This window comes from Eurosta solidaginis, chromosome 3 (genome assembly GCF_040869045.1).
Source record: "Eurosta solidaginis isolate ZX-2024a chromosome 3, ASM4086904v1, whole genome shotgun sequence".
Classification (NCBI taxonomy): Eukaryota; Metazoa; Arthropoda; class Insecta; order Diptera; family Tephritidae; genus Eurosta; species Eurosta solidaginis.
In genome coordinates, this window is record NC_090321.1 from 278384358 (window position 1) to 278410150 (window position 25793).

The following is a 25793-nucleotide window of genomic DNA, read 5'->3' on the forward strand; positions in this document are numbered from 1 at the left end:
ATTTTACGTTAAAAAACTCACGCTCATAATGAATTGATTGAAATTTGGCTGAGATATTAAAATTTCATCATTTCTAGACGCAAATTTCAAAAGCAGATAAAATTCAAAATAAAATTGCAGCATAGTTTGTCCTGCCTTATTTTGTGTATCCATATGAAATTGTTGCATACACCGATTAAACGTAAATTAATCCTAACAAGTATGGAGGGGACTGTCTTCGGCTGTGCCGAAGAGTTCATGCTTTTCATGAATGGGGCTGAACAATAATCTGATCCCATCCGTAATATCAAAATAATCGGCTGTTTAAGATAAGAAATATATAGTGAACAGATGTACATACCTACGCGATTTATAAGATAGATATAAAATAAAAAAATAGGTAGGTACTTTGTGTAAGGATTCAAAGTTTCACGTTATTTGTGGTCTGCATGAGATAGCTATGACCATGAATCACTTATCTCAACAATATATGACGTAAACGTAAGCATTTCGTGAAATTTGAAGCTTCTAACTGCTAAACTGGGGCAGAAATACAAAAATTATATTTGCTCAGCCGCAGGTTGGCACGACGTCTGGTCCTGTAAACCGACAGAAAAGAGATGACTCTTTGGCTAAAGCAGATCGCGCCACGTTGCTGGTCGCACACTATGCAATCGTCGAAGGCAATGGCAGCCTTATTGCCTAGTCTTTTTGAATTGAACAATCATTAACAAGCCGATTTCTTCAAACATGGAGGCGAAGCTTTGAAAAAATACATGTTTATATAAACTTTTCTCCAGAAAGAAGTTGGGAAGGCTATCCAACAAGCCAGTCTAATTGGGGCTTATCAGAGTGCCTCCACGCCTAGTAAATCTGCCCTCCATCAGCTTATCGTAATACTTTAAACCTTCGCAAAGGCCGGGAATCGAGATTTTGGAAGAGAGATTCAGATAACCGTGATATTATGGCCTTTTCAGCCGGTTCGCTTCCCCGGCATGAGTGGTGCAATTGCATCTTTGTTACTTAATTAACTTGCGCTTAGCTCAACCCCTTTTAGCCGTCCTATAAAGCTCGTCGGTTGCTAGCAACGCTCTTTTCTAACGAAGGATAATAACTGATAAGTTACCAGTTCGAACACTACGCAAAGCTCAGTGGATATCACTCCAGCTGATGGAGATTGCCATGCGTATGTCTGAACGCACTCCGTCTCGGGAGATTTCACTATAGAGCATAGGTGATTGAAGCAATGGGAAGGGGCGAGCTCTATCTCATCGTTAGAAAAGAGATTGCGGTAAAGCCTCAATAAATGAAAAAATGAAGTAATGAGCACATCTGTAGATAATCAAAGTTAAGTAGAATTATTTATACTTTAAGGTTTGCCATAAACAACAAATGTGACATTTAAACCAATACCACTTTGAGTTCTCATTTCAATTGATGCGAAGCTCCAGCCTGGTCCACCGGAAACTAAAGTATTTGTTGGTCCTGAGTTGTTGCGGAATTGGTCATTCAAATAAATTGCGCTAATTATTTTATTGTTGCTTTGGTACTGAAATAATAATAATTAAAGGAAGAATTAAAGTTGAACTAATAAGGATTTTTTGTCACAAATATTTTCTCGCTTGACTTACCCACTGGGGTATATCGAAGTAAACTCTTTGTACAGAATTCCGCATAGCTGGATAAAATACATTGTTATAAAGAATTATCGTGTCGGTAACATTTCTTTCACCCCACGTGGAACTTGCCGAAAATGCAGCAGCAATTATGGAAAGGCTTAGACAAATTTGCAACAAAAGTTTCATTTTAAAATACTCGTTTAATCGTACCGTAGTTAACGAAGATAGCTAATTCGTACTAATGACTTGATACTAACATGCCGCGCCTTATATACCCTTAGAAAGGTATAATTTATCAAACCGTGTAGTTCTGAGAAAAATAATTTCCAAAATATACCTTTAAACTGATGTCGTGATAAGAATTTAATATTTTTAGGCTGATAAGTAATTGATAACCATTTTTATTTATGAAATTTTCCTTCAACTCTTTACTTATTATTTTCGTTCTTTGTTGGTTGCCTTGTTGCGGCGAAAGGGCTTCAGTATTAGATTGAAATTTTTGCAGATCTCAGTGTAAGATGAGCTCCGAAACACGCCCCATACTTCCTTCCGCTGTGAGCAGCGTGTTCATGTGGAGAACCCGATCGTTATTGTGGAAAATGTGGGGATCGACGCAACAACACCATTCTAATGCAAGGTGTTGACGAAGCCGTGTCGGTAGCTGAATGAACAGCTATCGGATATTGAACAGCTGACCGCGAATCGTCCATTATGAGACCCGGGCAAGGTTGGCTGTAATAAATGCCTTACCTAAGTACGCTGGCTCTGCCGGAAGGAGAAGGCATGGGCATTGGCGGGGCCACTCAATAGCCCATTCTGGTTAAAGTAAACCAATCACACGGGCTCCCACAAGACCAAAAGAAGTCATTGGAAACATATCTTTATCTTAGGTGCCTTCAAGCTTTGTCTATACTTGCAATTGATGAAAATGGTGGCGTGTTTCACGTGTAGGTTGCATAGAAAAGGATATGGTGCGAAGCTATGGTCAAGGAGTGCGAGACTGCGAGACCAATAAGCACATAAGACAGATAGATATTAACAAACAAAACCAAAATCAAGAGATGAACGCAATGTCAAAAACTACAGATTAAGGCAAAATTAGGGCCCTTCTACTGGTGCTTCAGCATTGGCAAGGCACACCTTTAGCGAGGTGGCCTGAGACCACCTCCAGTTGGCGAGTTCTTGCAGTGTGGAGCTAAATTAAGGAGCAGTATGCGATAGTGGGTTATTCAATTTTCGACTAGTAAAGAAAAACTTCCTTTCACATGAGCAAATGTCTTGCAAGATGAATATATTATCTAGCTAATTATTTCCCTAAGTTAATTAAAGAATTAATGAGCCACATTTAAAGATTGCAGCTTATTGTTCTCTTATAATTAATTAGTATATATTATTATTACTTTAAGATTTGCTATAAACAACAAATGTGTCATTTAAACCAATGGCTTTTTGAGATGTTATTTCAATGGTTGCGCAAGTCGAACGTGGTCGTTGGTAAAACAAAGCATTTGTTGGTCCTGAGCGCTAAATATTTTATTGTTGCTTTGGTAATGAATTCATAATAATTTACGTTGTGCTAATGAGGAATTTGTGTTACAATTGATTTCACGCTTGAGTTACCCACTAGGGTATATCGAAGTAAACTTGTTGTACAGAACTCCGAACAGCTGGATAAAACAAGTTCTTATAAAGAATTGTCGTATCTATGTTTCTTACACCACACGTGGAACTTGCCGAAAAGGCAGCAACAATAACGAAAAAGCTTAGACAAATTTGCAACAAAAATACTTTTTTGATATTTCGTTGTAAACTTATTAGTAATAACTGTTTTAATCTTTTGTTTTACGCTTTGTATACACTAAAAGAATCATATTTTTTCAACTAATGTAGTTCTGAGAAAAATATTTGGCATAATGTACATTTAAACTGTTATCTTGACAAGTAGGTAATACTTTCAGTTGATAAGTAATTGCTAGACTTTTTATTAAAAACTGTTTCATTCAGTTGTCATAAAGACTAATGATCTTTGATTTAATCGTCTATTAATTTTTAACATTCGTCAATTTTATGAGTTTGAGTCGTATAAAACCGTATAAACGCATAAAACGTATAAAAAAATAATTTGAATTCGACATGTACATGTTTTACCGGACATTTTTTAACACTAGCCACCTTCGATTTAAAGATTCTACACTGTTTGGTCAAATGGAAATTAGGGCCGACTTCGAATTCTCGAGGGAAAACACCGTTCTGAGTGAACTTGATTAGGTTAGCGAGACAGCAACGAATAAATACTGCGCATGGCTATCGCAAAAATGAAAAGGGTCCCTGTGAGAAATATTACGATGGGATAACGGCCTTTCCATATGTATCTCATCTTCCAAACAAGTTTAGGTTCGGGTTTTTACCTTTTTGGGTATTTTATATGTATTAAATAACTTTTCAATACAATATGATTTTTTTAAATTATTTTAACAAAAGTTGTAACAAATTCATTCTGGACTTCCTTTATTTCGGCCCAAAAACAATTTAATTTCTGCACTGCAAAAAACTATTACAGAATATTTAAAAAACTTAGCGAAATAGTAATAAAATTTACATGAATGTATCTTTATGTTTCTGGTTTTTAAATCAGATACATATTTTTTAAATATTTTGTATTTCCCCGGTTGCGAAAAATGCATTAGCTTCGGAAATATGATTGTTTAAGCGAGGCGATCGCCTTTATTTGAGGGACTGGAAAAATATTTCAAACTATTTCTGATTCAAAACTGATATTTTCCAATATTTCTGCATGTTGTAATCTTAACTTTAGTTTCCTGCTGGGTTGCTTTTGCTCTCGCTCTTACTAATACGCCTACATTTTAATTTTTGTCGACCACTGTTTTAGTATTACTAACACAGCCCCAGTTTCAATTTTGGTGACCACTGTTTTAAAGAGAAACGACTAGAAAGAGAGTACACTCACGGCGCTCACTTCTTTGTTCTTATGACTATCATGCCACAGAAGTCTCCATCATATCAACAGCCATTGTTTTTCTTTTGTTGACGGAAATCTGTTACTTTAACAGTTTTGATTGGCATTCTTGTGCTTCGCCTACCACACCGAAAATCCTGAGTTCTACTCCCGGGCAAAGCAACATGTAAAATTTAAACACAAATTTTTTCAATTAGCAAAAAAGTTTTTCTAAGTGGGTTCGCCCCTCGGCAATGTGATTTGCCAAACACTCAGAGTATATTTCTGCCATGTAATGCTTCTTAGTGAAAACTGTGAAACATCTGTTTTGCAGGTGCCGTTCGGAGTCGGCGTAAAGCATGCAGGTCCCATCTCGCCAATTTGTAGGGAAAATTAAAAAGGAGCACAACGCAAACTGGATGAAAAGCTCGACCTAAAATTCCTTCGGAGGTTATCCGGCTTTGAATTTATTTATTTAAAGATAAATAAACATAAATTATGCCGTTAAATTTTTAGTTTCCATCCATTGACTTACTATCTATTTCATCTTTCCTCTTGCTTCAGTTTTGGTCACCTTAAATTGTAGATCAATAAAAGTATATATATGAGTGATATACACAACGTTCTGATTAGCTGAAATAAATTTGATGTATACAATTGTTTATAGATTATAAATTATTTCACAAACTGCTATCAGTAAATCATAGTTAAAGTATCACTACTTGAGGCTAATTTTTGCAAATTCGTTCAATATATTTCTTAGAAATGCATGATTTGATAAAATTATTATTGGAAGGTATATAAAGCATATACATTCTACCTGAAGTCATTAGTATCAAATAAATACATTCGTTTTGAAGGTTGTATGCACAGTTTTTAAATTTATTAAAATGAAATATTTCGTACAAGTTTGTGTAATTGCTGCCATAATTGGAGCTGCTTGTTCGGCTAGTTCCACATGGGGTGTACGCAATGACACAGATATAACAATTGTTACTCAGAAGCTTTTTTACTATCCTGCTCTTAGGAATGGTTCACAAACAATTTTCTATGATATACCAGAGGCTGTGAGTTAAAGAAATCGTGCCTTACGTATATAAGATCATTATTTACTTATATTTATTTTTTGTTTCCAGTATCAAAGCAATAACAGAATAATCACCGCAATGTATGTGCAAGACAAATTTCGCAATAGTTCGGGGCCCACAAATACTTTAGTATCTGGAGGACCTGGATGGACATTTGCCTCTATACAAATGAGAACTCAGCCCGGGTTTGGTTTAAATGTCACAGTTGTTGCTTATGGAAAATTATATTTATAATTATAAATTTTTAAAAACTAAAAAAACACAAATTGCTTAGAAAATTTCGGAAGAAATACTTTAGTTACAGTACTCTAGAAATCCCAACTAAACTAATGTAAAGAAAAACACTACAATTTCGAAAATCCGGAAATGGATTGGATACGTATTAGAATAGAGCGCATTCATCTATGCACATAATATAGCAAAACCTGTTGTGTTTTCTTTGGTGAGGTGACATAAGGTCAACGGCCAAAATGTCAATTGAGGTTGTGACCACTAAAAATGGGCATACGATCAACTGGCCTAGTTGCCACTTCGAATTTGATGACCTCATGATCTCTTCGGGAATAAGTGCATAGCCATATACACCAATTTAAAATCAGCACAAAATCAAAAAAACTTCTGCAGGGTTTTTTTAGAACTGCCAAGCCTTTGCTCTGATTTTGCACCTCGGTTCATACATAATCCCACGCTTTTTAATTCCAAGTTAAATTAATTTTAATTTCTCTAAGTTACCAGAGTAAATCCGACTTTAAGCTAAAATGAGACCGGAGTATAAAATAAGAAGCGCTGCAGTCGAAAATTCGGTATACTAAATCGCGCGATTTTACATTCCAAAATTTTAAGTTGAATAATTTTTTCTTATCTCAAAGATGAACTCATTATGTAAATTTTTATACTCAGCTGAGCAGAGCTCACAGAGAATACTAATTTTGTTCGCAAAAAGGTACCCCGTAACGGGGATATCAAAATGATCTGGGCGAAAAAAGAAATGCATTTGGCCATCTCCGTCTGTCCGTAAACACGATAAATTGAGTCAAATTTGAGATATCTTAATGAAATTTGGTATGTAAGTTCCTGGGCTCTCATCTCCGATCGCTATTTACAATGAACGAAATCGGACTATAACCACGACCACTTTATCGATATCGAAAATTTCGAAAAACCGAAAAAGTGCGATAATTCATTTCCAAAGACGGATAAAGCTTAACTTGGTAGGTGGGTTGACCTTTTGAGGCAGAATAGAAAATTGGTAAAATTTTGGACAGTGGGCGTGGCGCCGACCACTTTTAAAAGAAGTTTTGCAAGCTGTAATATGGCAGCTGAGTATGTAATGTTCGGTTACACCCGAACTTAGCCTTCCTTACTTGTTTTTCGTTTACAATTGATTTGGGCAGTCTCTTTTACATTCATTCACAGCACTGCCACACTTCTTAAGTAATTTAACAAGAGAGAATTTAAAATTGAATTTAACATGTCGAAAAATTTATTTGGCAGTTGCGTAATTTCATCATTAACAGGCAGTCGAGAAAGGGTCCTTAGAAAGTGCAAATGCTTAACAACTAAACTTATGCGAACTGGAATGACTCGGATTTATCTACGCGCCCATTGAATTATATTTAAGCATAAACCTAATTGGTCCGTTACGTTGTCGTGGCTGTTGTTGTGTTGTTTCGCCCAGTTCTATAAGTGTGACCATTCACAAATTATTATCAAAATCCTCTAACGGAAGTGTAAGAAAACTAATAGTTTCAACAGGGTTGGACCATAGGGATGTTTCTATTAGAGGTGTAGGTGCCACATTGAAAAAATGGTAGGTGTGATATGGGGAGACATCGCATGCAGGACATACATTATGTTTGTGGGGGTTGATTCCGGACAAGAAAGAGTTTTACCTGTTACAGTATCCAGAAACTAGTTGGGTCAAAGTGACTCGTGTCTTCCTTTGTAGTCTGTAGAAAAAAAAAACTACAAGGGTTAGATAGTGTATCCTGATAACGGTGTTCAAAAGTAGTTTACCGATTCTGTGTGGATTAGGCTTAGGGCCGCCGTTTGCTTATCAAACGGCTGCGTCGTGTTCCTTTCAACTTTTACCGCAAATTTGTGGGACAACACCTTTAGACAGATGAATTTTCACTGAGAAGCTTTTCATGGCAAAAACACAATCGGAGTGCTTGCCAAACCACTGCCGAGGGAAGAACCATATTAATAAATCTTGTTTCTTTTTGAAACATTTTTTTTTCTAAATTTGTATGTTACTTTTAATCGGAGTTGAACCCAGGACCTTAGGTTTGGTAGGACGAGCACGCTACGACCGCACCACAGCGGCCGCTCTTTCGTGATTTCTGGAAGCTTTACTCAATATCTAAGCTTTAAACCCGCTTTTCAACCGATATTTATTCTAGTGTCCAAGACTAAGAATCCCATTATAATTGGGATCAAACAATAGTATTTAGATGGATTTATAGATAAAAGTCAAAATATATATGAACACTAGCCAAACAACTGCGTATTTGATCCGTCTGACTTACCTGTATTGCCGCTCGCGCTCCACGACTGATCGCTGGCATAACACTTGTATGTAAGACGCATTGTTTTTTCTGTCCATACGTCATGCCGTCCACTTGATAACAATTATCAGGATTTAAATCGATTGGCTCTGAGTAAGCAGGCACTGTCGGACCGGGAGTACTATTACTATTCGCTGATGATGCAGCAAATTGATCTGACGAGGCAACAAAATCAGGACCGCCAGTCATAATGCTATCACGCTCAAAATAACTCGGTCCATATTTTGTAGCAAACTTATTATTACTACCCGAACGTCTTCCCTGCAAGCCTCCACCAATATTACGCCGCTTATGATGCGAACGTATTGGTCGTGACAGCAACTGTAATTCACTTTCGTCGACGTGCAGCGATGACGTTGTCGTTGTGGCCTCTGTTGTTTCGTTGTATGGTAATTTGAAGGAGTCCGGTATTTCAATTGAAACTGCAAAGCGTTTTGTATTGTTCAAAGTTTGCACATAAGGCTCGTAGTGCGGTTTTAGGTATTCCCGTTGTTCGCGTAATAACTGTTCACGATGGCGTTGACGTTGCTGTTCCTCTCGCTTTCGTTGACGTATACACTTCGGTGAGTCGGGATTGCGTATGCATAGAGGTTTCTTGGTAGGACGCCTTGGCGTGGTGCTAGTAACGGGGGCTGTAGTCGTGGAACTGGTAGTGGTGCTGGTGCTCGTCGACGTAGTAACAGGTATAGATTGCGGCATACCAGCTGGTGATACATCAAAGTTACGACGCATGACATCGCTACCCCCATTTGTATCATTTTTGATGGTTTGGTCATTTAATAACAAAACTTGTGGTACAATTGTAATCTTATCACGCGCATTTGCGTTCATACCAGCTTGCGAGAGAAACACTGACATACCGCCATCATCTTCATCGTCATTGTGATAATAGCCACCGAATTGATGGACGGCTGGCAACTTTGCGCCACTTGGAAAAGCTGATTTACGTGTAGGTGGGGTTGCTGGCGCTGAATATTGAAATATCGAGCGAAAGGGACGCACAGTTGTGGTCTGCACTATACCCGGTGTTGAGCCCTGTTTTGTACGATCCTTCTGCAAACTCGGAAATACAACAAATTTTGATTGGAAATTGCTATCGTGTTTGGTGAGATTCTGCAAAAATAATATATGTTTTTTTAGATCATCAATATTTGAGGCAAATTCTGGTGTCGGCGGTGTTGTAGGCCGCTTAGTGGTCGTCGTTGTTGTCGTAGGTCGTGTTGTTGTCGTCGCTACCAATCGTTGTGTGGCCATAAGTGTGCGCGGATCGGGTGAAGCATTCTTTAGCGCCATTGGTACGATAAATTTGCGATCTTCATCAGTCAAACTTGTAGGCAGACCATTCTCATCGGTGTCTTCGTCAAGCAAAATTATTTGCTTTTGATCCATTTCCTCTTGTATTGGATGGCGGCGTCTTTGCGCCATAATAATGCCCCCACCGCCATCACCCACGCCACCTCGCCCACTATAATACGAAGTACTACTGGTTATTGCAGCTGCGCTGGGGATCTTTTTCGTTAGATCGGCTTTCACAAAGCCCGTTGTAGAGTCCCTTAAATCTACTGGTTTGATGAAGGTGCCCAATTTGCGTAAACCTTCCTGTTGCATGAGCGTCTGCTCATCTTTGGTTATATTCAAGGGCACACTGTTGTTTGCTAGCACCTCTATTTGATTGCTGAATTCTATAAAAGGTGATTTGATTCCAAGGCAACTGAAACGAGAAAGCAAATATTCATTTGTGAGTATTTTGCCGGACAATGTGTATAATAGGGCAAACTAATGAAAGCTAGCAAATTTCGTATATCGTGTAAATGTTGGAAACTTATGTACATGGACAATTTGTTCGTTTGTAAGGTTTCATTGGATATGGGGCATTTGCGAGTTCCTTAGTAAGACCTGTCAAGTCGTATGAATTTCATCCTCTTTGTTGTCCTTACTAGAATGAATAAAAATCTTTGCTTGGTTCTGTGGCGTTCTTACATGTATCCGCCCAGATTTTCGGACGCACTTAAAAAAATATATAAATGTTTAAGTAAAGCCATAAATTCATGTAAAAAGTAAGTACTTTAAATTCGTTCGTTATTTATGTTTAGCAATGTTTTTATGTTTTCATAAATTTATTTAACATTGAATGTAAGTGAAGTCTGTTAAAGACTTATCTAAATTAGTCATTGTTAAATATGTTAATATTTGTTTTGTTTTATTTTTATATTTTTATGTCAAAATATACAGCCTCCCTGAGGAAGATGGTAAATACCCATCGAAACGCGTAGGAGAAAAAGAAAAACTTGTGTTTTGTCTTCAAATCATCGGCCGAAAAGCTCCAATAACCACAAAAGAGCTAAGAGAGGATTCTAGTTTCTAGTCTTCCTATTACGCTCTTAGTAATCAGTAATCGTCGTTCGCGTTTAGAGATAATGCATTCCACACAGATCCATCAGGATAGATGCTTTTAGCCTTGCTGACCCCGTTTATGTTTAAGAACTCCTTTATAACCAGAACGCTCTCTCACAGGGACTTTGTTCCGCTTTAGTGCTAGATTATAAGGGTCTAAAAATTAAAATTAAAAAAATAATATCTTTCAAAAAAAATATTTTCAAAACCAAGTCGCATCTCGGCAGTTGTTTGGAAAACCGTTGGAGTGCATTTATTTTATGAAAAGCTTGTCAAATAAATTATTATATTAATTTGTTGTTTTCAAGACCGGGTTTGTAATTTTTGTAAATATATATTTTGCAAGTTATTTTTTATAAAATTAATATACATACATACAAAATGACTAAATTATAAAAAACAAAGCTCACGACCTTTGCCACCAAGTTACTTGGAGCATCATTCAACACTAATCCATTGAGAAAAAAGCATTTGAAGTGTATAGACATAACCAATAGAGAAACGTAAATCGAAAAAATTAAATATGGGAATACGTATGTATGTATATGTTTTTATAACTACATGGGCACATCGGTTATGTACCTAACAATCAAGAGACAACCAAAAGAAAAGCTAGCAGACAAACCGAATGACAAAATGTCATGTCAAGCTCAAGTAGACAAATGTTTTCAAATGTGTAAATGTCATTTACAAATGTCAAACGAAACAAATCGCATCGAAATATTAAAAATCGAATCCCAAAAACAAAAAAAAAAAATAAATGTTTGTAAGTACATACATATTTACTTATTAATGCACCTATGCATGTTTATGGAAAAACAGCTCGAGCCAAATATTCGACAGCTAAGCCATGCGTAAAGTTGAGGAAAACTGTTTAACAAAAATGCTGAATTTTTCAGAGTCAACATCCTAATAGAAAGCAGCCAAGGAGAAGAAATGGTAATAAAATGAACAAAATACAGACAGATAAACATTAAATTTTGATTTTTCTAAGATGAAATATGTACATACGTACATACGTAGGAACAAACCAATACCAAACAACTAAAGTGCCGCTTATGATTGTCTATGAGAGGGCGAATAAATTGGATACTTATCGGGAAACTTCCAAAAGACATGATACGAATAATAGAGTGGTTTTGCTTGTTGCTGTGGTAAAGCGATATTAAAATGAGTAGTACCCAGTAAATATTAGTTATATTATCTACATACGTATGAAGTTCGAAAATGTTTGGAAAAATGATATTCGTCTGATATTTGATAACGAACGTGAAAATAGGTTGGATGCTGTTGAAAAGCAGAATCGAACTGCCGATATCGAATGTTTTCCGCATTCCAAAACCGAAGGGAAATAATTTAGTTTGTCTCTTTCTTAATAATCGATTCGGTATCAAATGAGTAACGAATGTAGACAAAATTCAATATCGAATATGAAATTTTGTTTGCAGAATGGCCTCAAAATAAAGGTTTTGGTAACTACTCTATGTTAAAGTTCTATTCATGTACTTATCAGGATTGGCTAGCTTTTTCCCTGAAGTTATGGGCTAGGGTAAGCGTATCAACGACATTCATTCAAAAATCATATGTCGGAAGCTGACAACGTTAGAGGAGTCAAATCAAAGTGAAGCTTTTGGGAATTACGCAGACCATATAAAAAATATTTTCGTTATTTTAGACATACGTTTTTTATAAGAGGTCCTTTCTCTTAAAGTGTATGAAGAAAATTTTGCATCAGGGAGGTCAACCTAAACAAACTCCCGTACTCATATCATGTTCAATGATCAGTGACTAAAAACAATTTTCATTCAAACGACAACTCTGCAGCTGTCAAACTATTTCTATAAACTTAAATAAGTTATGGATCTAACGAATACTCGTTGTCGCTAATTCACATATGTCATTAATCCGGTCCTCCATTTCAGAACTGCTGTGATTTAGAAAATGAGTTTTGATTACGGTTACGTAATACGGGCCCAAGAAAATTCACGGAGATGGTTATTCATAGCCTCTAGGAAAAAATTTTGAATGCTTTGGACTCGAGAAATATACATATATGTATATACCTCAGGGCCTTTCAATAACAAGACGCATCAAGCTATCGAACAAGCCATGATTGGCAAGGATATAAGGCCAACGATTATTATTATGGTGATATCCATGCTAAAGAAAAGAAGCTGAAAGGCCCAACTAACACAGTTGTTGCGACTAAGGGATGGCTTCAAGAAGGTGTACTCTCTCCTCTCTTGTGCACCCTAGTCATGGGGTAGATATAAATAAAGGTCGTAGTGCAACGAGGCATAGAAATAATAATAATACAGATTTGGTGGTGTTTAAACCCTTACTCTGTACAGGAAACTTACTTAGGATTATCTATATTGAATTAACAAGGTGTAAGCATAGCACACTAGAAGTATTAAAGTTGCATTTAAAAGAGAGATTAAAAAAGACATCTTTGATTTACGAACACGAGGTATTAGCCGGTCAAGCCAATATGTATATTACCAAGCAAAGCAGTATGTAGACAAACTTGTTGAATAAAATCTTATTTGATAATGACCATTTCTGCAAAGGTGGATCTCGCATCAATGCTTTCATCACTCGAAGTCTAGCCATAAGTAAATGGTACGAGTTTAGAAAAAGTCCTAAAGTACATAAAATACTCTGAAACAATGACAAAAAAAAACGATTTATCATTGAACTGTTTACGATAACATTCTAGGCGAATCGAGTTGGATTGGTTCGCTGGGTGTAAGTATAATGTTATCCATCGTTATTCATTGACATCGTGTGTACGTGGTACATCTATGCATAAAAAATCAGTCCCAAGTAATAAGATGAATCGTAGAACAAATAAAGAATACTCAATTATAACATTATAAAGGTCGAAACACAATACCGAATTAGAATTAGATACCTATTTCCACTTTAGAACTAGTTGGTTTATTGGCATATTAGCTATAGTTCCCGACTAGTGAAAACTCGTAAGCATAGATCTAGTCTGCTTATTGGTACTATTTGAATAGCTCCAAACTAGTGTAAAAATTTACAGACAAGATTAAGTTCTTTTGTTGGTACAATTTCGTTAATTGTAAACCATACCGAAATTCTATATGTTCTGTCGAATTTTGTTATGATAGGTTGAACAGTTTTTGATTTATGATTAATAATATTTGTAAAATTGATTTTATCACAGGTGGGCTGTGCCACGCCTGTTTTTAAAAAAGTTTTCAAAATTTGATCAAGGGTCTCAATATCAGTCGACGCATCGAATTTCAACGTTCTACGTGTATTATTTACTAAATAATCCGGGTTTTTGTGTTTTCCAAAATGTTATATATATAAAAAGTGGGCGTGGTTATCATCCAATTTCGCTCGTTTTAAATAGGGAAGGGAGATGAGTGCCAAGAAACTCTTATACAAAAGTTCAAAAAGATATCTCGATATTTACTCAAGTTATCGTGTGCACAGGCACTCGGACGGGCATTGCTAAATAAATTCCTTTTCACATCCTGAGCATTTTGGTATATGGAAGTCTATATTTACCTCGATTCGTTTATGCCGTTACGATCAACCGAAAAATAAAGAACTCTGTGTGCGAAGCACAGTGCCTACTTTTTTAGCCCTTTTGCTACCAATTTGCCCACCTATATGTTATGGAGTTTACTCAAGGAAAAGGCTTTAAGGTGTTCGGAAAGGACGCATACAAATATCACCGTTCCTTCGTACGACTGCCGAAACATATCTAAATATATCATTTGGGTATAGAAAGACGCGTTTTAAATTCAGTTTAATCCTAAAGCAAAAATCCAAAATTTCAAATTGGCAAACACAAAGTTAGGATTCGTTGAAACGTTGTATTATAGTCGAAGCTTCTTTAAGCTATTAGCAGTTTTTTTTTTTGGAGATAAGATATTTATCAAATTTATCTTAAATATGAAATATAAAAACACCAAACTATATATTTTGAACTAGAGAAAATCAATTTACTACCAAACTTGTATTTATTTTGTACGATAGGTTTAAGTAGTTTTGAAGCAGAAACTTGCATCACTAGTTACTGACTTCCCTACGAAGCGCTTGTGGAAATCAATATGCATTAGATTGGTCAATCAAGCGGAATAATTAATAAGTCCAACGAGTTTTTGTGCCGATAGATTTTGAACTTATATTTATGTTGCCGCGGATGCTGCTGAATAAAATTCATTAAAGTTATACAGGTAAATATTTCTGTTTAAATTTATAGCCCGAAATAGACAAATTATGTTTTTTAATTAAAAAGTTATATTTTGCTAAGATAAACTCCTTTCATTACGTTTTAATTATGGTCTAAAACCGCAACGGTCGAATGAACTGACGCCTTGCTACAAAAGTTCGCTGGGCGATTTTTTTTATCGTGGGTTCCGACTTTATTTAGACTTTATATGTATATTTGTGCGCGAATCAAAGTGGTTATTAAAATGTTATTCTGTATGTTTGTATGAATAATGTGTAGACATCCACTCCTTAATTTCCTCCATCAGAAGCCGAAAGATACCAGCATACATTCGAGTAAATTTATAAAATTCTAATGGAAAGGTATACAAAAAATGTGTACGGTCATAACTTTTTACATACATACATTTATTTTTCTATATACTTACTGTAAATTATTAATTAGTTCTGATAGCAGCAAAAATACTGTCAATTGCATGATAAATTAAACTAATGCCTCAGCAGCTAAGTGATAAGGCGGCACGAGACCGCTTAACCTCATAGCTGGGAATAGTGCACAAAATATCGTAGGGCGCTTTGAATTTAATAACAGCGGCTTTAGTTAAAGAGGAGTTTAAAACTAAACTAAACTGAAGCAATTTATTAAATTTTAGATAAAAAAAAAATTTATGTGTTCCCAAGTCCCTCAAAAAAAAAAAAACAAAAAACTAACCTCATTGCCGGCCCTTGCTTGGACTTTAATTCTTCGCAATTTGAAATTAGTTTTATTTTAAAAGAAATGCCCTGCCACTAAATATATGTACACTTTTAATGAAATTTAAGATAAATTGCATTATGCCCACATGTGCAATAGTTAAATGTAAAATGTATTTTAGGTAATATAACATTGAGTGAGAAGTGTTCAAATTTATCTGTGTTAAATTTAAATTTATGGCGCCCAGAAAGTAAACATTTTACAACTCCTTTGAGTAGTATGAAAATGTATTTAAATAAGTACTTTAGACCGTTTAAGAAAAAATATATGTTTTACGGAGATACATACATACATACATATGTACATAATGCTCATGATATATTACTATTAATCTATGGCGTTCACCAGCTTATTGCCCAACGGCCTTGGCGGTCGCTGTGAAATAGAAGTTCAGGCCCCAGTAAACTTTACATCAAATACTTCAAGTGTATTTCTGCCATGACTAGCTTCTCAGCAAACATTCTTCCGTAGATTTGTTGGAATTTATTTATATTGCGCGCCACGAAGAAATGTCGACCTTAATCTCTTTGGAGGTATGTTGCGCCAAGTAACTATTATGTTTATTTCTTACTATTTATTCTATGTATTATTGAACTGAACAACTAATTCATATTTAAACAGAACTGAAATCTCGATTTTTTTTCCAATATTAGGTCAATCACAAAAACAATGTTTGCAAGCATTTTTTATGTCAATATAAGTGTCATAAATAAAACCTATTGGGCTCATAAACAGATTATTTTCTACACCTATAGGAGTATCTTCGTTTTAGCGCTGGCGTTACTTTGAAAGAACGCATGTTGAAATTTTTAACGCAAAGGGGAAACTTAAATTTGGACTTTTTGTCATTCAAAACATCTGAATAATAAATTTTTCCTGTTTGTATGATTTAATCGGGGATTGCCCGTATTGCTTTAAATGTATGAAAACATTTTTTTGAAACAATTTTTAATTTTATATTTTATTTAATAATTTGGGAAAATTTTTTAAACAACGTGACATCAGGACGGAGAAGGCGACAGCTGTTTCGATTATGCCTTATAAATCTCTTCAAAGCCTTTTCAAATCCCACTCCCGGGAGAAAAGGCTTTGAAGAGATTTACAAGGTATAATCGAAACAGCTGTCCCCTTGTCCGTCCTGATGTCACATTGTTTAAATTTTTCCCAAATTATTAAATAAAAAATAAATTTTTCAGTTCAAACAAGAAATTATCTTCGTATATTTAAGAAAATTAATTGAAAATGCACTAAATTTGAGAAAAATTTAAGAGCTGCAGAGAAAGCATCTGACAAACGCCAGCAATATGTAAGTTTTTGATTTCTTCTGGCGTTACTTTGGGGTTGCCGTTGCATTGCCTGTGGATTAAGAATATAGCCATGTTTTCTTCATAAGTAGGACATACCGCTGCCAGAGGATTCGACAAGCCAGCCATAAAGTAAATCAATAAAACAAATGTCCATAAAATACTTACACCGATAAGATGCAGAGATTTCCAATAGCAATAAAGGATAAAGCTTCGATGATATATTTTGCACTCGTATCGGACTCCTAAATTATGAGCGTTCCGAGAATGTTTTTGGGAATGTCAGTTGCCTATACTTTCTTAAATTCTAATTTAAAATCTAAGAAAAAAATGGTAAAATCAACCGAATTAAGGGTCAATTAAACGGATATTTCTTTAAATTTTTATACATCGCATTTAGCTGTTAAATAAACTTCGCACAAATTGTTGATTCTGAATTGCATGTTTAAACAGTCAAATCAACAAAAAAGAAAAAGTTCATCAAAAATACATAAATCACAGCTCTGTTAAAAAAGGTAATACCCATCCACACGTTATCAACCAGTTCTTTCGCAGACAGTCCTTAGGTTGATTCGCTACGGTTATAATTCGGACAGTTTGATTATAGAAAATCAAATTATCGATTACCTTATATTTCGAAATTTCTACTGCTTTTGTAACCGATACCCAGCGAGATACAATATGTCTTGCTGTAGGGGCGTAATTTTTTGGAACTTTGGACCGTAATTATATTGCAGTTAATGTGTAATCTATGCCTTACTTACTTACTTAATTGGCGCTTAACCGTTTAAACGGTTATGGTCGTCCAACAAGGTGCACCTGTCGCTCCTTCTCTCTGCCAACCGGCGCAAATTGGTCACACCAAGGGAGTTTAAATCGTTTTCCACTTGGTCCTTCCAGTAAGTGATGTAAAATATGTACATACTTAGTAATTTTTTCAAAATTAGCATTTATAGGATAGGAACTATTTCGGAATGAATTTGGAATAATTTCAGGATGCCTTCAGTATTTTTTTTAGGTATCAGTTCGGGAGAGTTTCGCAACATTTTTTTCGGGACTAAAATATCATTTCGAGACCACTTCTGGATCATTGTAAGTCTCAAAATAGTACAAGAATTTACTATAAAATTCTTCTTCAAAATTCGATGAGAGTCTGTAAATCCGTTACGCATGGGCAAAGGTGGCACTTAGCTCCAACATGTACATGCGAATCCACCTTGATGTGTCCACCTTTAATTGAATGATGAACAAAAATATGAGGCCCCGTTTTATTGTATGAACGGATACAGATATATTTATAAGTTTGGCTTTTATTCACTCTAAATATAAATACCGTTTTTACTACCGAGCGGTTAATTTTTACTTATGGGTTTTTTTTATTTGATAAATTAAAATAGAATTTGGTTAAGTACAAAGCTTTAAATATTTATATATTTATTATTATCATGCCAGTTTGTTACATCAGTAATCAGTAATAACTCTTTATTTAAGTATTTAGAAACACGATTTATACGTAATCTTTAAAACTAGCCAAAAGAAGTTCTTATTTAAAGAAGAAATTCCCTTAGAATTTAAGGTGTTCCATAAACAGTGACTGTTTCATAAATGCCTAAACCACGCTGTGATGTAAATCGTAGTGTTATGGTATTGGTGCGTATAGCGCCAGCTGTTATTGTGACGGCAGGACTTTTATTTACGCGCCTATTATCATCAATTCTAATGCCAGTGATGATTGCAGTAGGTGTTGCTCCCTACAGTTTGAAGAAAATCGATTTGAACTCAATTAATGCAATATAATAGATCAAGTATATGAAGAAATTCTAATAAGATTTAATGAAATGCAATAAGAGTATGCTATGATAATAAAAATAGAAAAAAATGGTTGGATATGAAACGAAATCATAAATAATGTAAACTTCGGTTATATATTGTACACCGATAAAAAATTCCATTCGTGCCACATGTCTTATCTCTATATAAGAAGTGATATCTAGACGGCTAGTTAGGACATTCGGCGTTATATTTTAGGAAATACAACGGACATATAACGCAATAACAGAGTAAATGCGTGGATTTCCGATTTATGCAGAGCTCAATAATAAAATATTCATAACCTAATTGGGCAGCTCAGGATCAGATGCCTTGCATTGCAGCATAGCATACTTGCATTATATACCATACGCAATACAACAACAGTATGCATGCAAATGCCCCAGTAAAAAATTTTGCAGAATGCAATACTAAATATTCATTGTTTTGGAATGCAATTTACAAACACGAAAACATGTAAACTTTTTCCGAGACATACATCAAGTTGTTCGGATAGGCGAGTATGCAAGAACTGCAAACTAAGAATTCCCAATAAACCGTTAAAATCTGGACGCCCATAACTGCTTTTTCCAAAGATTGTGGCATAGTCTGCAAACAAAGCTTAAATGTCACTGGAAGGGGGGCATTGCACAAATGGGTAATTTTTGTTAAGAAATATCTGAAAAATTTTAAAAAGTGCATTATTTTTTTGACAAACTGAAATCGTTTTAAACAAATCCCAAATCTAATAGAATATTTAAGATTTATGTACATATATCTCGATCGAAACACAATTGGTTGGAAAATTTTCCTATGTATTGTAATGTATACAGCAGCAAGCACGAAAACAGCAGTAGCAATTTTTATTAAATTTCGTCAATCAAATTTTTCTTCATTATACTATTTAAGCAAAAACTTCTATGGATTTTTTAGCTCAAACTATGCAAACTTATCCCAAAAAATGTTCTAGAAATTATTCGAAAACTCGAGAAAATTTTCATGTTAAAGTTTCGTTTTTATTGAAACGTTATAAGTCATAGGAACAGAGCCGGCACATGGGTGTAAATATAAAATTGCGAAAAACAAAAATTAAAATATTAAAGCAAAATTCGGCATCATTGATACCCCTCACCTATAGTACCGATATGTACTTACCGTGAAAGTATAATCAGCCGTGACAACACGACCTAAACGAAAACGCTCTTGCACTGTAGCTATGGCCAATGTAGCATCAGTTGTTGCAATTGTGCCTAGAGTTTGTGTGACGCCGTTCACGCATGCGACGAAGGAGATTGCAAGAAGCAAAACAATTGCAAAACTTACTTTCATTTTGACACTAAAATATTAAATATTTTAAATTCTTAACAAGAAACTAACGTTGAAAGCTTGCACTTTTTATGTCTTTTATGCTTTAACTTTTCTTTCAGCGTTTCACTTAACTTGAATTCTGTACTATAGAATTTATTGTTGATTGGATTGTTCTCCTCTGTCAACTGTGTCTGTTCTTAGTAGATGGTGCACATTTTATACTAAATTTTTGTCAAAAGTTGCACAAACTAAGTTGGTGGAAACATTGGCCATAATTTGATTGTACTTTATCAATGCGACCCAGTAACCCATTTTTCGTGTATTTTCCCATTGTAACGCATTTTCTATGTATGTTCGATGTTGTACAGCAGAGTAGTTTTGGAATTTTTGTTATGCAATTCGAGACCTTGAAATGTTTTATAAAAAGATATTTTGAAGATTCCAAATTTATCTTAATAACTTCGTTGTATCTTATCTATAAATTTGCTTCTTGTTGCTTTGATAACCTTTATTTCCCTTTACAATAAATTTGACGATATTCAATGAACGCCAATGTCTTTGTTAATCGTTACCAAACAGTTTGGACTTTCCCATAAATGTTCGACCTTTTTTTATTAGATAAAACCTAAGATAGCTTCTTTACCTTGCTCTAGTTTAGTCATTGCTGTCATACATATATGTAAGTATCTTCATCGGGCTTTAGGCGTATGTGTAATTATACTCAGCTGAGCGAAGCTCACGGCTAATGACACACTCACTTCGTTTTGAAACGTCGTCGCGTCGAGTTCGTTTTCCCCACAACTCAACCGCGTGCTATAAAAGGACGCTATTCATGTGGTTGAGAATAAAATGGCGGATAGTGCGGGAATCGAAATGACAAAAAAAAAAGAATTGGAAACATTTGAAAAACTGAAAAATTTATGTTACTTGGAGTAAACCATTAAATCGGAATGTATCTAAATATATAGTAGCCTCAATTACGCAGAGACCTGCGCACATGGTTCTGGCCTTAGTGTATTACCTGTGTGTTGGTGGAGCAACTGTACAGCAATCTAAAGACATCAAACTTCTGAAAGATTTCACAAAATGAGAATTAGTTATGGCGTTATAGCTTCTAAGTAAGCCGGGCCAAGGTAGTATTTCATTCAAATAAATGAATGGAAGCAACTTCAAACTACAAACAAACAAAATAATGACACACTCAGAGGTACCACACTACGCAGAAAATAATTTTTTTCATGTATTCTTGTGGAGCAATTAATACCGAGTGGCAGCAGCACTACGCGACGCGGCAATGGGAAGCAAAGTTGTTCAAATAGGGTAGTGCCCATTTAAGAAACTTCCGTTTGACCATGTGACTATTTGGGGGAAAATGCCATAACCATATTTTTAATGAATTGAGACCAGCACAAAAACGATATATAAATAACTCATTATAATTAATAGTTAGAAAAAACGAAAATACCACCCTTTCCTGGTAACCGAGCTAAAAATCTTAATATACATATATACATAAATTTCGTGTCACGTTGCTTGTCCGCGATGTACTCCTAAACTGTTTAAGCGATTTGAATTAAATTTGCACACCGTGTGCAATTTGATCCAACTTGAAAGATAGGATATCGTTCCTGTGAAGATTCTATCCGGGCAGTGTACGAGGGATCGCTGTAAATACCAAATGATAAAGGGAGTGCGATAAATCACACCCTAGCATTCTTTTATATGCGTAAAGTGCCGTCGAGGCCTCCCACCCTCTCCTCCAAGTTAGGCAACAAAAAAAAAAAATACATGATGTAGACACATGGTAACCTTCTGTTCCTACTTTATTGTACCATTATTCTCAACCCAGAGTGCATTCTCTATTATATTCATTCTCCTTATGTATAAGTTCTATGTATATGCTTGTCTCAAAATCGGCATTAAAAATGAGTAGTACATTCGCGCAAATCGAAAAATTAAATGGCGATAATTGCGCATCGTGGTGTGTTAGCATGAAAAGTCTGCTAATAACGCAGGATTATTGGGAAGCTGTGGATAAGACATGCCCTTCAGCAGCATCGGCTGAAGTTAAGGCGGCATGGTTAAAAAGTGACCAAAAAGCGTTGGCGATGATAACTTTGTGTGTCAAAGCATCGGAACTTATCCACATCAAAAATTGCGCAACAGCAAATGGTGCTTGGTTGAAATTGAGGGACCTATACAAGGCAAGTGGGCCTTCGCGTAAAGCAAATATATTCAAAAAACGAATGCGATATCGATTTAAGCATGGTGAAAAATGTTCTGACCAAATAAATGAGTTTTGCACTCTAGCGGATGATTTAGAAAACATTGGAGTAAAGGTGCCAGAAGATTTGCTCACCATTCTTCTTCTTTGTAGTCTGCCGGATGATATGGACAGTTTTATTGTTGCCATGGAAAGCAGATACACGCTACCAAAGCTAGAACATTTGAAGGTGAAAATACTTGAGGAAGAACAGCGCCGCGAGGAGCGGAAAGAAATAAACCGTGAAAGTATATTTGCAGCGAAGACAAAGCAGGGCGAACATGGCGGAAAACATAATTTTAAGTCGGTCCAAAGCGAAAAAAGAGATATGTCAGCGAAGAGAAATCTGAGGTGTTATGCATGTGGTAAGAGAGGCCACATTCGGGCGGACTGCAAATCAAGAGGAAAAAGCACACCAGCATTGCTAAGCCTTTCAGATCGGTATTGCTTAGATCAGAATACATGGATACTAGATAGCGGCGCATTGTCGCATATGTGTCGAGACGAGAGCATTTTCTCTTCGATGACGAGATGTACACAGAATGTGGTTCTGGCATCGGGCGAAGGTGTAAACGCAGTTGGCATTGGTAATGTGATTATTAAATCACATAACTGTAATATCACTCTGTTTGATGTGTTGTATGTGCCGAGTTTGCATTTTAATTTTTTATCAGTGAATAAAATAATTAGCAATGGTCATACGGTACAGTTCTTTAAAAATGCAGCACTTGTAAAAACGAACAATAAATCACTTTTTTCTGCTAAAATGGTTGATGGAATATTTTATGCGAATTCCCCTTAAAAGAGAGTAACAAACTTTTGAGTACTAGTGTAGAAAACAACAACGATATAAATTTATGGCATCGGAGGTACGGACACTTGAACGTCCGAGATTTGTGCAAATTAGGAAATCATAACATGGTGCGGGTATTGAGCATACAAAAAGCAAATAACTTTAATTGTATGACTTGTGCGATTTGTAAAATTAGTACCAAACCTTTTAGGCACTATAATAGTGTACATAGTTAATCAGTTCTTGAAGTCGTGCATAGTGACATTTGTGGTTCAATGCGGATTTGCTCTCATGGTGGCTCCAAATACTTCATCACTTTTATCGATGATTATTCGAGATATACAGAAACTAAATTTTTGCGGCAAAAATCACAAGCGTTTTCAGCTTTCGTAGATTTTATGACACGAGTATAGAAGCAAACGGGTATGAAATTAAAATGTCTGAGGACCGATAATGGACTGGAATATGTAAATTCTGATTTCAAAGACTTTTTCAAGCGTATTGGAATTGTACAACAATGAACTGTATGCTATACCCCACAGCAAAATGGAATAGCGGAGAGAGAAAACAGAACTCTCGTAGAGATGGCGCGATGCATGTTAGAGGACGCTCATCTTGCACAAAATTTATGGTCAGAGGCAGTAAGTAGCGCTACGTATATAAGAAATCGTTCCTGTACCAAAGTACTAAAAAAATCAAACACCGTTTGAGCGTTGGTTTGGTAGGAAACCGTCCGTTACATATTTTAAGACGTTTGGCCGCGAAGCTGTTGCTTTAGCTAAGCAGCGCAGTAAATAAAAGGAAGCAAATTAGAATTTGTTGGGTACGCTGATAATGTAAAGGGCTACAGGTTGTACAATAAAACAACAAAAACTATAGAAATTTCGCGTGACGTTATTTTCTTTGAAAATTCTTTTGGAGAACTTCATGCTGAAGAGCGGTCACGCGAAGATGAATACAAATTTTATTCATACGAAATCCCTAACACATGTGTAGGCAGCGACTATACAAACAATGATTTTAGACGAGAGAGCCAACAGAAAAGCGCGGCTGTAGGCAATGAAGCAGCGAATGATGCCGCCATTGTAAATTTTACCAAGTAGCGCAACTAACAGCTGATCGGTGAAAATTCGCACATTCACACGAACAGTTCTCGACTCAGTTTCAAAACAAAACTTTAGATTATTTAACTCAAATTTTAAAGTGAGATAATCTTTACAAATTTATGTACATAGAATATATAAGGCGTTTTTCTTGTTATTAAAACAGTAGTTTTATTTTTATTAAAGCTTTTATCAATTTTTTTTTTAATTTTGAAAAAACTCCGAACACCATTCCTTCATTTTATGACATTCGACTGCCTAGTCCACTGCCTTCCACTCTATTCGCAACATAACCTCTGTTTAAGTTGCCAAACTATATAGTAAACAATGGATGCCGCAGCAGATGCTAATGGCAACGAACCAAACGCAAGCAATACAAACACAGGTGGCAATAGGTTTGTTACAAATGATGGGGAAGGCGGAGAGCTCGAATACTCTGCTGACGAAGCGGTGGAAGTTGTTGCTGGTAAGCGAAGAAGAGGTAGACCGCAGTTAATGCGAACGGGAAAGCCTGGAAGACCGAGTAAAAAGTATATAATCGAGAAGCCAACCGAGTCGTTAAGCAGCATTTGCGAGAATCCCATATCGGTAACTGATGCTTTGCAGCCAGATAATGCAAATGAGTGGCGGGCAGCAATGAATACAGAAATCAACACACTTATTAGAAATAAAACCTGGGAACTAGTTGATCGTCCGCATGGAAAAAACATCATCGGCTGTAAATGGGTTTTTTCAATGCTGATGGAACTATGGAAAAGCGCAAAACACGCTTGGTCGCTCAAGGTTGTGGTCAAAGGCAAAATGAAGATTTTTCTGATACTTACGCACCGGTAGCGAGACACTCTACAATTCGATTAATTTTGGCGCTAGCAGTTCAACATAAATTATTAGTTAATCATATTGACATCGTGGCATCATACCATAATGGAGATCTGTTGGAAGATGTTTTTATGCGGCAGCCGGAAATGTTCGTGAACGATAAGTATCCACACAAAGTACATATGTAAGCTGAAAAAATCATTGTACGGGTTGAAGCAGGCTGGCAGAGATTGGAATAGCAAAATAAATTCCATTCTAACAGGCATTGGTTTTACTCGTTGTTAAACCGATACCTGTGTATATATAATGAGAAGTAAATACGAAATAAACATTATTACACTTTATGTTGACGACATATTACTGGCGTGTTCATCTAAGTCAACGATGTGCGAAATAGTAAACAAATTAGTCGCACAAGTGGAAGCAGTTTACAGAGGTCCATTGAAGTTTTATTAAGGCATGGAGGCAGAGCGAGAGGGTTTGCGCGGGGAAATCACCATTCATCAAAATCGATATACGCATGAGTTATTCCAACGTTGGAATATGAGCGAATGCAATCCAGCTTTAACGCCATTCGCCAGTGGTACGATTTTGGAAAAATGTGAAGGAAATGACTGTGAATTAATTGATGTTAAAAGCTATCAGTCGCTGATTGGAGGCCTAATTTACTTGGCTTTTATATCACGGCCTAGCGCAATTTAACGCGCATACTCACAAAGAGCACTTAATTGCTGCTAAACATGTTTTGCGATACCTCAAGTCAAACAAAAAGGGTATGTTGACTTACTTATCTACTAATGAAAGTTTGCTGTGTTTTACAGATGC

General features: G+C 35.9%; 2 protein-coding genes across 10 annotated transcripts in view; one reads left to right on the plus strand and one right to left on the minus strand.

Moving 5' to 3' along the window:
* The window catches only part of Wnt5 (Wnt oncogene analog 5), a 638708-nt gene that overhangs the window by 271777 nt on the left and 341138 nt on the right, over window positions 1-25793 (minus strand). For all 9 annotated transcript variants that reach the window (XM_067776631.1, XM_067776636.1, XM_067776637.1 and 6 more), the window contains one exon: window positions 8171-9920. In XM_067776631.1, the coding sequence (XP_067632732.1) occupies window positions 8171-9920 (1750 nt within the window). The remainder of the gene's footprint in view (window positions 1-8170; window positions 9921-25793) is intronic.
* On the plus strand, window positions 5399-5908 carry LOC137247195 (uncharacterized). Its single transcript, XM_067778296.1, has 2 exons — window positions 5399-5621; window positions 5691-5908. Exons 1-2 carry the CDS (start codon window positions 5445-5447, stop codon window positions 5874-5876), a joined length of 363 nt encoding a protein of 120 aa, XP_067634397.1. The 5' UTR covers window positions 5399-5444; the 3' UTR covers window positions 5877-5908.